This window comes from Osmerus mordax, chromosome 10 (genome assembly GCF_038355195.1).
Source record: "Osmerus mordax isolate fOsmMor3 chromosome 10, fOsmMor3.pri, whole genome shotgun sequence".
Lineage (NCBI taxonomy): Eukaryota > Metazoa > Chordata > Actinopteri > Osmeriformes > Osmeridae > Osmerus > Osmerus mordax.
In genome coordinates this window covers 7,251,759-7,267,527 of record NC_090059.1, presented here as the reverse complement: position 1 = coordinate 7,267,527, position 15,769 = coordinate 7,251,759, and the positions used below count along the sequence as shown (strand labels likewise).

Sequence of the window (15,769 nt, the reverse complement as noted above, 5' to 3'; positions counted from 1 at the left end):
TGCGCGTTGCAACGATGAGCTCCGACGCCGAGATGTCGTTGTTTGGGGAGGCCGCCCCGTACCTGCGGAAGTCAGAACGGGAGAGGGCGGAGGCCCAGAATCGGCCCTTTGATGCGAAGACGGCCGTGTTTGTGGCCGAGCCGAAGGAGCTGTACGTTAAAGGCACCCTCCAAGGCAAAGAGGGAGGCAAAGCAACCGTTACAACTGAGGCGGGACATGTAAGTAGCTTTAGTAGGACTTAATCATACGATTTGCTTTTTTAATCAAGCGGCATTTTTCTATAAATGTAACTCACTTAACAACTGTTCAAAGTGTATGGGGGCATGCCAGCAGGCTGTGTTTGTTCAATGAAGTTGTCGTTCCTAATATTAGCTCTTTTAAATCAAATATAATGGCCTTTTTATTTACAGTCAATGTGACAAGCTCAGGATTCTGACATGTGACTTCTGAAATGTGTCTCCGTCCTCAAATGCAGACTTTGACAGTGAAGGAGGACCAAGTCTTCCCCATGAATCCCCCGAAGTTTGACAAGATTGAGGACATGGCCATGATGACCCACCTCAACGAGGCATCTGTGCTGTACAACCTCAAAGAGCGCTACGCAGCCTGGATGATCTATGTGAGTACAAGGTCATCCAAAGTTGACGTTGGCTGTAGGAAATACACTGACAATGTCTGTAAAAACCTGGACTCAGGTGGCTCACTGTACTTGAAAAAAGGCTTCAGTAAATTTGTAATTGGTGACAAATGTGAGTTGTTGTTCCAGACGTATTCCGGGTTGTTCTGTGTGACAGTCAATCCCTACAAGTGGCTTCCAGTGTACAACCAGGAAGTAGTGGTGACCTATAGGGGGAAGAAACGCATGGAGGCTCCGCCCCACATCTTCTCCATCTCTGACAATGCCTATCAGTTCATGCTCACTGGTAAACAAACATTTTCAAATTAATTTGGACACCAACATATGATCACGTAATAGAAATGTGATATTACAATTAGGACGTTTTTTTTTCTTCTAAAACAGACCGAGAAAATCAGTCTATCCTGATCACGTAAGTACAGCAATAAATGGAAAAAAATGTATAATTTTGCACTCTATGTCTACAAAACTTATGGAAGGTCCTTTAATTGTGTCTCAGTGGAGAATCCGGTGCAGGAAAGACTGTCAACACCAAGCGTGTCATCCAGTACTTTGCGACAATCGCAGTATCTGGGGACAAGAAAAAAGATGTTGCCTCCTCTGGCAAAATAAAGGTAAGCCTGTTACAAGTCAAGTGTCTGTCACGCCCTATGATTGAAGTGTCACTAAAACTCTGAGTATAACTGCACTGATAACTAACTGATTAACTGACTGAAAACTGACTAGTTAATTGACAAATTAACCCCTGACTGAATAACTGATAGATTAATTGACTGATAACTGACAGATTAGCTGATTGGTTGACTGATTCACTGACAGACTAATTGACTGACTGACTGATTCTAACTGACAGACTGACTGTAAAAATGGACAAACCAGAAACACTGACTGATATGTCGATTGTGTCCACAAGGGGACGCTGGAGGACCAGATCATCTCTGCCAACCCTCTGCTGGAGGCCTTTGGCAATGCCAAGACTGTCCGGAATGACAACTCCTCCCGCTTCGTGAGTAAATACAGAGATACAGTCACCCACACAACCTTCTAACAGACCTTCAAATGATTTAAAGATGAGAAATTATTTTCTTCCATCCTCAGGGCAAATTCATCCGAATCCACTTTGGAACCACAGGAAAACTGTCTTCTGCCGACATTGAAACTTGTGAGTTTTGCTACAGTAAGGCAGATCATGTTTTATCTAGTTCCCCTCTACCCATGATGTACGTTCAACTGTCTATGTACATAGATCTGCTGGAAAAATCCAGAGTGACGTTCCAACTGTCTGCCGAGAGGAGCTACCATATCTTCTACCAGATCATGTCCAACAAGAAGCCTGAGCTCATAGGTATCGCCATGGAAACCCCTTCATTTATGTAGCTCCGCCCATCACACAAGCGCAATCCAGATCCAAAAAGATGGTCAGAAAACTGAATTTGAACTTTGTTTATGAACAGAGACTCTCCTCATCACCACCAACCCCTATGACTTCCCATTCATCAGCCAGGGGGAGATCAGTGTGGCCAGTATCAACGACAGCGATGAGCTGATGGCCACCGATGTAAGTCTCTAGATGTGCACATTGTGCTATGATAACATCCCCATCCGTATTGTCAAAGGACTGTTGTAGTTTTGTGAGTAATAATGGTCTTTGTTGTGCTCTCAGAGTGCCGTTGATATCTTGGGCTTCACTGCAGAGGAGAAGATTGGCATCTACAAGCTGACAGGTGCAGTGATGCATCATGGGAACATGAAGTTCAAGCAGAAGCAGCGAGAGGAGCAGGCGGAGCCTGACGGCACACAGGGTAAACAAACAACCCAAAAATGAGCTGGGATCCACAATCTAGAACGTTAATAAACATTGGTGGAACGAACAGGAGATAAACTGAATTCCACGGTCCTAGACGGAACTGAATTCTATGTTTTTTCTTTTCTTAGTGGCTGACAAAGCAGCTTATCTCATGGGGCTGAACTCTGCAGACCTGCTAAAGGCACTCTGCTACCCCAGGGTGAAGGTGGGGAATGAATATGTCACAAAGGGACAGACTGTTCAACAGGTACCATATCAACACCATCCTATGTACATCATTCAAATGTATGTCATTTTAGGAAGGTTGCTGGGTATTTATTGGTCCAAAACAGGAGCTTGTTTATATCTGCAGGTCTATAATTCTATTGGTGCCCTGGCAAAGTCCATCTATGAGAAGATGTTTCTCTGGATGGTGGTCCACATCAACCAGATGTTGGACACCAAGCAGCCAAGACAGTTCTTCATCGGAGTGTTAGATATTGCTGGTTTTGAGATCTTTGACGTAAGTCGTAATTGGGTGTGCTCAAGCCTTCGGCGAGAGCACAACCTTTGTTCTCTCACATATATATTATTATTATTTTTTATTTTCTTTTTTCTTTTTGCCCCCCTAAAACTCAGTAAATACTTGGCCTACATAGACAACGTAGGTGTCAAAAGTTTCGTCTTGGTAGCGATTGAGTTGCTTCTATTGGAATTTACGTTCCGTTGCATGGTTTAAGCTTAAATTAAGTTTTTGTGGCGAAAAGTGAAGCTAACGGTGGCTAATTTGCTAGCCACAGTCACTGACGTTACTAACGTCACTGCGTCACTAACGTCACGAAAACACGCGTGACTACCTTTGCCAGAACATTCGTTTAGCATCTGTTAACTTGGGGGATAGCTAGGCTAACTATAGCTTTACTGCAAGGCAGCTGCAGAAACGCCACAAGAAAAGAGGCCAGGGTGATAACTATTTACTAATTTTACTTTGTGATATGACACACAATTGTGATGTGTAATGTACAATATAAGCTGATATTATTAAGGAAGTACATCTACTTTCGGAAACAGTAGTCTACTATTTCACTGAAGTATTAGCATCATGACATTAGCCTGTGTTTCCCGGGCAACACATACTACAGTGGTCTATGATGTAGCGTTATCTGTTTTCAATCGTTAAAATAAACATTCCTCACATATACATTTTCGTTGTAGGATTTATTCTGACATTAGAAAACGATTTGTTGGTGAAATTACCATTACCTGTGGTTTCAAACCAGTGTAGCTCACTGCAACGCTGTAGCTTACGCCAGACACACTACAAAAACATCTAGCTACAGTACACAGCTGTTTAGGAAGTCAAACGGCGACAGAAAATGTTCGGCACTCCCCTTACTTAAATCAAAAGTCTATCTAACTACTAACCTGAACTTCATTGCCACAGCCTAAACGTTGTCAATCTGTTCATGAAAATAATTAATTTCAGCCTAAACCGTACAACGGAACGTTAAATCCAATTCAACCAACGCAATCGCTACCAAGACGAACACAGCAGTACTGTAGCCTAGTACTGTACCGTAGTAGTACAATTTACCGGGGCAGCTTCTCAACACAGGGCTATATCGCATTTTGCGTTGTTACTGACAATGATCGCTACCAGTGAGCTTTTTATGAATGAGCAATTTTCCACTAAATAAATGTCAAGCTTATTTACGTTTTGGGGGGCATATTTTCAGTTAGCAGATGGTACCGTTTGAATTGCGATTCCATCTTCTACTGCCGGGTAACGTCGTAGAATAATCTTCAAAGGGGTTGTTTATTCATGAATGAATGCAATATGAGTAGGCTAAATGCCTGAAAATATCATGAGAAGAGAAAAACTTAAAATGACGTTTAAATCATAGAGATTAGGTCAATTTTTACACCGGTCTGCAATAATGTCACGAAAACACGCGTGACTACCTTTGGCAGAACATTCGTTTCGCATCTGTTAACTTGGGGGATAGCTAGGCTAACTATAGCTTTACTGCAAGGCAGCTGCAGAAACGCCACAAACAAAGAGGCCAGGGTGATAAATATTTACTCATTTTACTTTGTGATATGACACACAATTGTGATGTGTAATGTACAATATAAGCTGATATTATTAAGGAAGTACATCTACTTTCGGAAACAGTAGTCTACTATTTCACTGACATATTAGCATCATGACATTAGCCTGTGTTGCCCGGGCAACACATACTACAGTGGTCTATGATGTATCTGTTTTCAATCGTTAAAATAAACATTCCTCACATATACATTTTCGTTGTAGGATTTATTCTGACATTAGTAAACGATTTGTTGGTGAAATTACCATTACCTGTGGTTTCAAACCAGTGTAGCTCACTGCAACGCTGTAGCCTACTGTACCCGAGACACTAGTGTGAGTAGCTAACAACAACTCCTCAGCTGTTTAAGTCAAACGGCAACAGAACATGTTCGGCACTCCCCTTACTCAAAAGTCTTTCAGTAGGGAAACTATCTGACTACTAAACTGAACTTCATTGCCACAGCCTAAACTTTGTCAATCTGTTCATGAAAATAATTAATTTCAGCCTAAACCGTACAACGGAACGTTTAATCGAATTCAACCAACGCAATCGCTATCAAGACGAACACAGCAGTAGTCTAGTACTGTACTGTAGTAGTAGAATTTACCGGGGCAGCTTCTCCACACAGGGCTATATCGCATTTTGAGTTGTTACTGACAATGATCGCTACCAGTGAGCTTTTTATGAATGAGCTATTTTCCACTAAATAAATGTCAAGCTTATTTACGTTTTTGGGGGCATATTTTCAGTTAGCAGATGGTACTGTTTGAATCGCGATTCTATCTTCTGCCGGTAAAGTCGTAGAATAATCTTCAAAGGGGGTTCTTTGTTAATGAATGAATGCAATATGAGTAGGCTAAATGCCTGAAAATATCACGAGAAGGGACAACTTAAAAGGACGTTTAAGTCATAGAGATTAGGTCCATTTGTACACCGGTCTGCCAAATGTATTCGTTTTGATTCAGCCTGTCAGCTGCCTCTTGCAGGGGAAATGAGAAGACATCATATTTCATTCTACACTTCACTCGTATTTTGAGTTGTAAATGAGCAGCAAAAAAAAGATGCTTTTAAATCTATGTAATCTTTATAAATAATAAGTAGGCCCGATGCATTTTTATATAAAATATACAGACCCCTGTGCAACCGACGCAAGCAAGCACACCCTACAATTTCCCCAGAAATTGTACCCTCTCTAGTTGTTTTCTAAAATGCAGCATGTATTTGTGTTACTATGTTGGGAAATTGAATGACGAGTCAATGTTTTGGGGCAGTATAACAGTCTGGAGCAGCTGTGCATCAACTTCACCAATGAGAAACTGCAACAGTTCTTCAACCACCACATGTTTGTCCTGGAGCAAGAGGAGTACAAGAAAGAGGGGATCGAGTGGGAGTTCATAGACTTTGGGATGGACTTGGCAGCCTGTATTGAGCTTATTGAGAAGGTAAATTAATTGGGGGGATATTAACACAGGAAGACACCACATTTCTTCATGGTTTTCTAGTGCCGGTATTTAATCACCCTTCGTCTTCAACAGCCAATGGGCATCTTCTCCATCCTTGAAGAGGAGTGCATGTTCCCAAAGGCGTCCGACACCACCTTTAAGAACAAGCTGTACGATCAGCACCTGGGAAAATGCAACAACTTCCAGAAGCCCAAGCCTGTCAAAGGCAAGGCCGAGGCCCACTTCTCCCTGGTGCACTACGCTGGAACAGTGGACTACACCATCACAGGCTGGCTGGACAAGAACAAGGATCCTCTGAACGAGACGGTGGTTCAGCTCTACCAGAAGGCTGCCTTGAAACTGCTGGTCTTCCTTTACTCCAGCTACTCCTCCAGTGATGGTGAGGGAAGATTTATTTTATTTTTTATCTACAATAATAGGTTTTACGTTTAAAATAACAACTTCAGCGGTTCGTTTTTAAGCTATTGTCACTCTGTTTGGCCTGTAGAAAACAGTGGAGTAAGCGGTGGGAGTGGAGGGAAGAAAGGCACTAAGAAAAAGGGTTCCTCCTTCCAAACTGTGTCAGCTCTCTTCCGGGTAATTCCTTCACAATGACTACGCGATTAGTCTTTCACATAATCATCACCGGTTGGTGCCGTGATCCCAACATTGTTATTACACTGTCATTACTGAGTAAATTGTGTCTAACATTGTAAGACCCCATGTGTGTTGTCCATAGGAGAACCTGGGGAAGTTGATGACGAATCTGAAGAGTACTCACCCTCATTTTGTCAGGTGCCTGATTCCCAACGAGACAAAAACTCCAGGTATGTATGTGGAAGCAAACAAACACTGTCGTTGACACTTGCACCAGTAACAGCAAAGCCGTTATAATCTGCTTTCTTAACGTTCTGTCCCAGGAGTCATGGAGAACCATTTGGTTATCCACCAGTTGAGGTGTAACGGAGTGCTGGAAGGTATCAGGATCTGCAGGAAGGGCTTCCCCAGTAGAATACTTTATGGAGACTTCAAGCAGAGGTACAGGATGAAACCTTAAGATAACCAGATACACAGAACAGTTACTGTAATCTGCTTATCCTTCCTGTCGCAGGTACAAAGTACTGAATGCCAGTGTCATCCCTGAGGGCCAGTTCATCGACAACAAGAAAGCCGCTGAGAAGCTCCTGGGGTCTATTGATGTGGACCACACCCAGTACAAGTTTGGCCACACCAAGGTGAGTCAATTTAGAAAAGAACAGATTTTGATTTCAGGAGAGGCCTTCCTCTGAAGATCTGTCTAGTTTATTTGTGAATAATAATAAATGAATTTGGGTCTGACATGACAAACATAACCGCCGTGAGTCAATTGACTTCCAAAGTCTATGTTCTGCAGGTGTTCTTCAAAGCAGGGCTCCTGGGTTTACTGGAGGAGATGAGAGATGAGAAACTGGCCTCACTCATCACCATAACCCAGGCTTTGTGTCGAGGTTACCTCATGAGGAGCGAGTATAGGAAAATGATGGAAAGAAGGTTACTTTAAAGTTTATTTTTTACCTTTAATTTACCACTTAAGAACATTTTGTTATCAACAATAAGGACCTGACAACAGACAAAAGGTCACTCATGAGGCAAGAGTACAGGAATATGATGTACAGAAGGTCACTGCCAAACATTCACATCAAAGTTCCAACTTTCTGAACTCTGTGTCAGCTCCCAGCTTTGCATCAGTCACTAAGGAGTACTAAATGTCAGCTTTCTCCTCACATAGAGAGTCCATCTACATAGTCCAACACAACATGCGCTGCTTCATGAACGTGAAACACTGGCCATGGATGAAGCTGTACTACAAGATCAAGCCGCTCTTGAGGAGCGCCGAGACAGAGAAGGAAATGGCCACCATGAAGGTGGATTTCACCAAGTGCAAGGATGACCTGGCGAAAGCTGAGGCCAAGAGGAAGGAGATGGAAGCCAAAATGGTTTCTCTGCTCCAGGAGAAAAATGACCTACGCCTGCAAGTTCAGTCTGTGAGTGACAAGTGAAATCAGATCTGGGATTGCCATGATGTTTGTGGGTAGTGAATGTGACTAGGTTAGTGACATGCTGTAAAGACACCTACAGAATAGAGGCGTTTGCCTTTCTAATGAGATGCCCCCTCAGGAAAGTGAAAGCTTGTCCGATGCGGAGGATCGATGTGAGGGTCTGATCAAGAGCAAGATCCAGCTGGAGGCCAAGGCTAAAGAGCTGAGCGAGAGGCTGGAGGACGAGGAGGAGGTGAACGCTGAGCTGACCTCCAAGAAGAGGAAGCTGGAGGACGAGTGCTCCGAGCTGAAGAGGGACATCGATGACCTGGAGCTCACCCTGGCCAAGGTGGAGAAGGAGAAGCATGCCACGGAAAACAAGGTCGGTTTCCTTTAAAGAGTGACCCAGCGTTTTTTTCCAAATGGTAAAGAGGGTTGTTATTACTGACCTTTCTGACACTGACAGGTAAAAAACCTGACAGAGGAAATCTCCACTTTGGATGATACGATTGGCAAGTTATCCAAGGAGAAGAAAGCCCTCCAAGAGGCTCACCAGCAAACACTTGATGATCTGCAGGCAGAAGAAGACAAAGTCAATGTTCTGACCAAAGCCAAAACCAAGCTGGAACAGCAGGTGGATGATGTAAGTACATTCGAATCATGTCATGTATGTATCGTTTTTGGAGCATGTTCAGTGATAAAATACCAGTTCCCGTTTCATAGCTTGAAGGTTCTTTGGAACAAGAGAGAAAGGTGCGTATGGATCTGGAGAGAGCCAAGAGAAAGATGGAAGGGGATCTGAAACTGACTCAGGAATCCCTAATGGATCTTGAGAACGACAAGCAACAACTGGAGGACCGTCTTAAAAAGTATAACTTTTCACACAGTTCTTCAGTATACCGCTAATGTTCTAAGTTATGTTTGTAGGTAAATAACCTGAACTGCTTAACTATGAGTATGATTTTTCTTGGCAGGAAGGACTTTGAATTCAGCCAGCTTGTGGCTAAAATTGAGGATGAGCAAAGTTTAGCAGTACAAGCTCAGAAGAAGATGAAGGAACTCCAGGTACTGCGCAAACCTTTAACAGTTTACTGAGATGGGACTTTTGTCATCAAGTTATTATACATCCTCTGTTAATTTGTTCCCCACAGGCCCGAATAGAGGAGCTGGAGGAAGAGATCGAGTCTGAGCGTGCTGCCAGGGCCAAGGTGGAGAAGCAGAGGGCGGATCTCTCCAGGGAACTCGAGGAGATCAGCGAGAGGCTGGAGGAGGCCGGAGGAGCCACCTCGGTCCAGATCGAGATGAACAAGAAGCGCGAGGCCGAGTTTCAGAAACTGAGACGGGACCTGGAGGAGTCCACCCTGCACCACGAGGCCACCGCCGCCGCCCTGCGCAAGAAACACGCTGACAGCATGGCGGAGCTGGGAGAGCACGTCGACAACCTCCAACGAGTCAAGCAGAAGCTGGAGAAGGAGAAGAGTGAATACAAGATGGAGGTGGACGACCTGGCCGGCAACATGGAGACAATGGCCAAATCCAAGGTACACAAAAAATCCTGACTGACAATGTAATATCAAACATCAACAATGAATTCCCGAATAGGAACATGTAAGTCTGATACATACCACTGGTTCCTTCAGGCTAATTATGAGAAGATGTGTCGGAGTCTGGAAGATCAGCTGAGTGAGCTCAAGGCTAAGCATGATGAGAACTCTCGTCAGATCACCGACCTGAACGCTCATAGGGCCAGACTGCAGACTGAGAACGGTATGGAAGCTTCTGGAACCAGGATTCCAATTGGTCATGAGAGTGTAAACATTCGAACTTAGTTTCCTTTGGTACGGCTTCCTCCAAGGTGAGTTTTCCCGCCGCCTGGAGGAGAGAGACGGCCTCCTCTCTCAAATGTCCAAGGCAAAGCAAGCCTTCAGTCAGCAAATTGAGGACTTGAAGAGGCAGATCGAAGAGGAAGCAAAGGTTTGTAGTTACATTTACATTTAGTCATTTAGCAGACGCTCTTATCCAGAGCGACTTACAGTAAGTACAGGGCCATTCCCCCGAGGCAAGTAGGGTGAAGTGCCTTACCCAAGGACACAACGTCATCTGGCAGAGCCGGGGATCGAACCAGCAACCTTCTGATTACAAGCCCGCATCCCTAACCGCTCTGCCACCTGACTCCCCTAGTTCTTCACATGACTCCGTGCTTCTGTGTCATGGTGACCCTCTTCGCAATACGCCGCGTGAAGTGTGTTGTGTTTTGTCCGACAGGCTAAGAACGCCCTGGCCCACGCTCTGCAGTCGTCTCGTCACGACTGCGAGCTGCTGAGGGAGCAGTTTGAGGAGGAGCAGGAGGCCAAGGCAGAGCTGCAGAGAAGCATGTCCAAGGCCAACGGAGAGGTGGCCCAGTGGAGGACCAAGTACGAGACGGACGCCATCCAGAGGACCGACGAACTGGAGGAGGCCAAGTAAGAACAAACTCACTTATTTTAAAACCAATGCAAAAATGTTGTGACCCTCAAGGCTTCCGTCCACAAACCAATTTAAGAACGCTTTCCACATGCAACCCCCTTGATTTCGTCTGCGTTGTGTAGTTTTACAAACAAGGCAGGAGAAGTGTGACCAGTTCGTCAGTTTATTCACCTGGCACAAATGACAATGAGTCGGGACTCCGTAGTGCAGTAGCGTGGATCACAACATTTCACGCGTGACTTTAATCCTCCGAACTCTCATGTTGTCAATTCAAGTTGAATTACAAAGTACAATATCCAATTGAAATAACAAAATACAATAGAAATATTCAAAGACAATACAAACCATGTAACTGGCACAAATGACAATGAGTTGGGACACCGTAGTGCAGTAGCGTGGATCACAACATTTTATGCTAATGTCAGAGGGAGATGAAATATTAGCTTTCCACACGTGTTATTTTGAACTTCGATAATATATGTATTCATATGTGCATAATTACTAAAACAAACACACTATTTACATAAGGACAGAATGTGGAACACCTTTTCATAATCAATATGGATTTAGGACGTTCATTCATTGCATTCTAAAATAATAGTGTAGGAGCTCTCTTTATACATGACTCACCGTGACTCTGATCCTCCGAACTCTGAGGAGAGCCACTCAGTTCAACATGCATTTACATTTAGTCATTTAGCAGACGCTCTTATCCAGAGCGACTTACAGTAAGTACAGGGACATTCCCCCCGAGGCAAGTAGGGTGAAGTGTCTTGCCCAAGGACACAGCGTCAGTTTGCATGACCGGGAATCGAACTGGCAACCTTCGGATTACTAGCCCGATTCCCTCACCGCTCAGCCACCTGACTCCCCATGCATATCCCCTAGAGGTCACTATTTCCCCAACAGCATGACTTACGCACATGCTCAGTATGATTTAAAAGCACAACAAGGATGCAAGTGGAGGAAACCAAATCTTGACTGTTACACACACACACTGGAAAAAGTGTTCCAAAGTTGTCGTTTTTTGGTTGCCCCCACAGGAAAAGGCTGGCCCAACGCTTGCAGGATGCAGAGGAGGCTATCGAGGCCGTGAATGCCAAGTGCTCGTCCCTGGAGAAGACCAAACAGAGGCTGCAGGGAGAGGTGGAAGACCTCATGGCTGATGTGGAGAGGGCTAATGCTCAGTCGGCTAGCCTCGATAAAAAGCAGAGGAACTTTGATAAGGTAGATCGACAGCAGAGACTATTCTAATTCTCACCGACAAGGTCAGTTTGAAAGGACTTGGGTTGTTCTTTCATCTTCCGTGTCTCTAGATCGTTGCAGAATGGAAGCAGAAGTTTGAGGAGGGTCAGTCGGAGCTGGAAGGGTCTCAGAAGGATTCTCGCTCCCTCGGCACTGAGCTCTTCAAGATGAAGAACTCCTACGAGGAAGCCCTGGACCACCTGGAGACCCTGAAACGAGAGAACAAGATCCTGCAACGTACGAGAACTGCCTCACGCCGCCTGCCTGTTCACAGATCGAATTGTGTCTGGGGATGGTCTTATTTACACGATGATGTGTCTGCTTCTGCAGAGGAGATATCTGAGCTGACGGAGCAACTTGGTGACAATGGCAAAGCCATACACGAGCTGGAGAAGAATAAGAAACAGGCGGAGACTGAGAAGACAGAGATCCAGACCGCTCTGGAGGAGGTCGAGGTTAGCTGGGATTGAAATACAAATGGCCTGTCGACAGTTTTGGGGCGCAAGTATTTTTTGTGATGATATTATAAACTATCAAACGTTGTTTAGGCATCCCTGGAACACGAGGAATCCAAGATTCTTCGTGTCCACCTAGAGTTGACTCAGGTCAAAGGTGAGGTCGACAGGAAGCTGGCTGAGAAGGACGAGGAGATTGAGCAAATCAAGCGAAACAATCAGCACGTTGTCGAAACAATGCAGTCCACCTTGGACTCCGAGATACGTAGCAGGAATGACGCCATGAGGATCAAAAAGAAGATGGAAGGCGACCTCAATGAGATGGAGGTGCAGCTTAGCCACGCCAACCGACAGGCCGCAGAGGCCCAGAAACAGCTGAGGAACGTCCAGGCACACTTCAAGGTCAGACATTTCAGACCTCAGGTCAGACAAAGCAATTAACTGGGAATGGGCATAGCTCAGCGGTGGAGCAACTGGCTGCATATCAAGAGGGCCAAAGTTTAAATCCCCACCATGTACATCGTTTTGGTAGAAAGTTCTAAGTAAATACATTCCAAATATTAATAACATAATTTTTGTCTATGAATGGAACCTTTTCTTTAGTGTATTTGTATAATCTTTTTCTTGCACATTTCTCTCACACAAAGTTTGCTTGAAGGGTTGAAGAGAAAAGGTATTTAGGGATGAATGTGAGCTGTCTTTAAAGAACAAGCTTCACAACATCATTTGTTGAGCATTCACCCCCCCCAAGTCACCATGGAAGATGAAGCCTTCCTGTTCACTCCCCAGGATGTGACCATTCACCTGGAGGACGCTGTGCGCAGCCAGGAGGACCTGAAGGAGCAGGCGGCCATGGCGGAGCGCAGGAGCGCCCTGATGCAGGCGGAGGTGGAGGAGCTGAGGGCGGCTCTGGAGCAGACGGAGAGGAGCCGCAAGATGGCCGAACAGGAGCTGGTGGACGCCTGCGAGAGGGTGGGGCTGCTGCACTCCCAGGTACGGGGCCATTTAATTCCTGTGACACTTCACTTAAAAAACTGTCTGATGAAGCATGAAAAATGCTCCAAAAAATATATCTATAAAAAATGATTAATTAACATAATGGATTTAATGTAAAATCTTCAGTCATGCCATGTAATAATGTGGCAAAGTCGCTTTGTGTTTGTGATTTTATTGTGGTTATACACTCATGCCTGTTTTTTCTTCTTTCTCTTAATCCTGTGATAGAACACCAGTCTTCTGAACACCAAGAAGAAGCTGGATGCAGATGTCGCTCAACTGCAAGGCGAGGTGGAGGACGCCCTCCAAGAGGCCAGAAACGCTGAAGAAAAGGCCAAGAAGGCCATCACGGATGTGAGTAACAAGAATGTTTCTGAAGTATTCTTGACCATTCAGGGAATTGACCGCAATATAACCTCTCTTTCATCCAGGCGGCCATGATGGCAGAGGAGCTGAAGAAGGAGCAGGACACCAGCGGTCACCTGGAGAGGATGAAGAAGAACCTGGAGGCCTCCGTCAAGGACCTGCAGAACCGCCTGGACGAGGCTGAGAACCTGGCTCTGAAGGGGGGCAAGAAGCAGCTCCAGAAACTGGAGACCAGAGTGGGTTGTTGTTGTGATAAAATGTTGTTGTGTTGACAACTAAGGATGCAGCCATTAAATGCATGGGGAGGGGGGGGTATTTTACATTTTTCATAATGAAACCTATGCCCCTGGCTTTGTTAAATGTTGTGATTGTCACTTTGTTTGTGATAAGAAGAACAGAAGTAGATGTCCTTATGTGCGCCCCTTACCCAGGTGCGTGAGCTGGAGGGAGAGCTGGAGGCCGAACAAAAGAAAGGAGCCGACTCCGTCAAAGGAGTGAGGAAGTATGAGAGGAGAGTCAAGGAGCTCACCTACCAGGTCCAAACACCGTTTACATCAATCAATCTGATCAACCAACCTGATCAATACATCTACACATCCCCAGTAAGTCATTACAAGTGTCTGACTTTGTCTGTGCCGGCAGACAGAGGAGGACAAGAAGACCGTCACGAGGCTGCAGGACCTGGTGGACAAGCTGCAGATGAAAGTGAAGGCCTACAAACGCCAGGCGGAGGAAGCTGTAAGCCCACGTAGTCTAGCCCCGCTCCCTCACCGGACTCAGACCCACCCTGGAGGGCGTCCGTGGAGATGTTTTTCATGTCAACGTGGAAATGTTTCTCGTGTAAACGTCAGGCCGAGGAGCCTGTGAGCTAGGATCGGTGGCCTGCGGCGTAGGAGTTGCCGCGGCCAAGCTTATTATGGTCTGGTGGTTGTTACAGGGGGAGCAGGCCAACGCCCACCTGGCCAAGCTGAGGAAGGTGCAGCACGAGCTGGAGGAGGCGGAGGAGCGAGCGGACATCGCCGAGTCCCAGGTCAACAAGCTGAGAGCCAAGAGCAGGGACTTGGGGTCAAAGGTTAGTGGACACTGGAAAGGTATCATTTTATTTGTAATACTGTTTTCTATACATGTATATTTTCGTTGTTATTTACATGTTTTCGTCTTATGTCTCAATCTGTATCCCCAACAAGCCTGCTGAGTCTGAGTAGAAGACCTTGAAGACTTGGAGACCCTCACAGCTGTTGAATACAATAGCTAACATACAGCTAAAATTGTGTTTGTAGTATAGTAATATTGAATAATATTGATAACAAGCAGCTAAAACACTGTATGTCATGTAACAGTATTGAATAATAGATAACATACAACTAAAATACTGCATGTACTATAACAGTATTGAATAAAAGATAACAAACAGCTAAAATACTGTAAGTAGTATATTAATATTGAATAATATAGACAACATATAGCTAAAAAACAGTATGTACCGTTGCCTTGTAGTATTAAATACAATAGCTAACATACAGCTAACATTCTGTATTTAGTACTGTTGTATTGAAAGCAGTAACTAACATACAACTAACTTAAAGTACTATTCAAAGTGTAGTAGAACTGTAGTACAATAAAGAGTGAATCAATAGAATCCTGTTGTGGTCTGTTCATTCAAAGATCCAGTGTTGTTAGTGAGACAATGATCATGGTCACACAATGCTTGAGGTCAGAAACACAACAAAAACCTGAACAAAAACTTTCAGGAGAACTACCCCAATCAGAAAACATACACAACAAAGGCACTCTGTTATCCATCTGTGCCACAAAACTCAACTGACATTCCAATTGTTTCACCCGAGGCTGAGCTAGTGATTCACCTGCCAGGCAGACTTTCCAGAGAGTCTGGAAAGAGAGTACTTTGAAAGCTCAACTTTACTTTGAGACCGTCTCCAATGACTTGGGCTTGCGTATCAGCAACAAAGTTTGAGTTTCATTTAGGAGGCTCTGGTGTTTGCTGAGATCACGGGAGATCTTCAGGAGAATGCAGTGACATTGACAGTGACATTTGCGGCATGGGCTTCTCCACCACAACCAAAATAGTCCTTCCTCTCCAATGTCACCCTCCAACACAGGACTCTCGCAAGGCCCAGGGCTTGCGTGAGATCAGTGGATTAAACGTGGTTATGCCCGGTAATCAAAAGGCAATCTAACCAGCTCACAGGGGCATAAGGGATATTTCCTGTTATTATATTGCTGAGCCATATCATTAGCTGTGGG

The 15,769-nt window shown here is 44.8% G+C and overlaps 3 protein-coding genes across 3 annotated transcripts in view; 2 read left to right on the top strand and 1 right to left on the bottom strand.

Annotated features, from left to right (window-relative positions):
- pts (6-pyruvoyltetrahydropterin synthase) overlaps positions 1–15,769 on the bottom strand; it is a 228,003-nt gene that overhangs the window by 178,194 nt on the left and 34,040 nt on the right. The window lies entirely within an intron of this gene.
- The window catches only part of myocd (myocardin), a 54,386-nt gene that overhangs the window by 29,345 nt on the left and 9,272 nt on the right, over positions 1–15,769 (top strand). The window lies entirely within an intron of this gene.
- On the top strand, positions 15–14,709 carry LOC136950714 (myosin heavy chain, fast skeletal muscle-like). Its single transcript, XM_067245158.1, has 39 exons — positions 15–218; positions 476–619; positions 767–923; positions 1,022–1,049; positions 1,137–1,251; positions 1,551–1,643; positions 1,736–1,799; positions 1,884–1,982; positions 2,092–2,195; positions 2,301–2,439; positions 2,573–2,691; positions 2,797–2,946; positions 5,788–5,958; positions 6,052–6,358; positions 6,467–6,555; positions 6,698–6,785; positions 6,879–6,996; positions 7,070–7,193; positions 7,352–7,488; positions 7,727–7,982; positions 8,116–8,358; positions 8,443–8,619; positions 8,700–8,845; positions 8,951–9,041; positions 9,128–9,517; positions 9,617–9,743; positions 9,832–9,950; positions 10,242–10,438; positions 11,486–11,669; positions 11,759–11,924; positions 12,018–12,142; positions 12,236–12,544; positions 12,932–13,135; positions 13,367–13,492; positions 13,570–13,740; positions 13,936–14,040; positions 14,147–14,242; positions 14,442–14,576; positions 14,692–14,709. The coding sequence occupies exons 1-39, from the start codon at positions 15–17 to the stop codon at positions 14,707–14,709; spliced, it is 5,835 nt and encodes a 1,944-aa protein (XP_067101259.1).

Excerpts from the sequence above, each read along its gene's own strand:
- LOC136950714 (XM_067245158.1), top strand. The coding sequence starts at position 15 with ATGAGCTCCGACGCCGAGATGTCGTTGTTTGGGGAGGCCGCCCCGTAC. Across the intron at positions 2,440-2,572 it reads GGAGCCTGACGGCACACAGG|TGGCTGACAAAGCAGCTTAT; the intron begins GTAAACAAACAA and ends TTCTTTTCTTAG. Across the intron at positions 5,959-6,051 it reads GTATTGAGCTTATTGAGAAG|CCAATGGGCATCTTCTCCAT; the intron begins GTAAATTAATTG and ends CGTCTTCAACAG.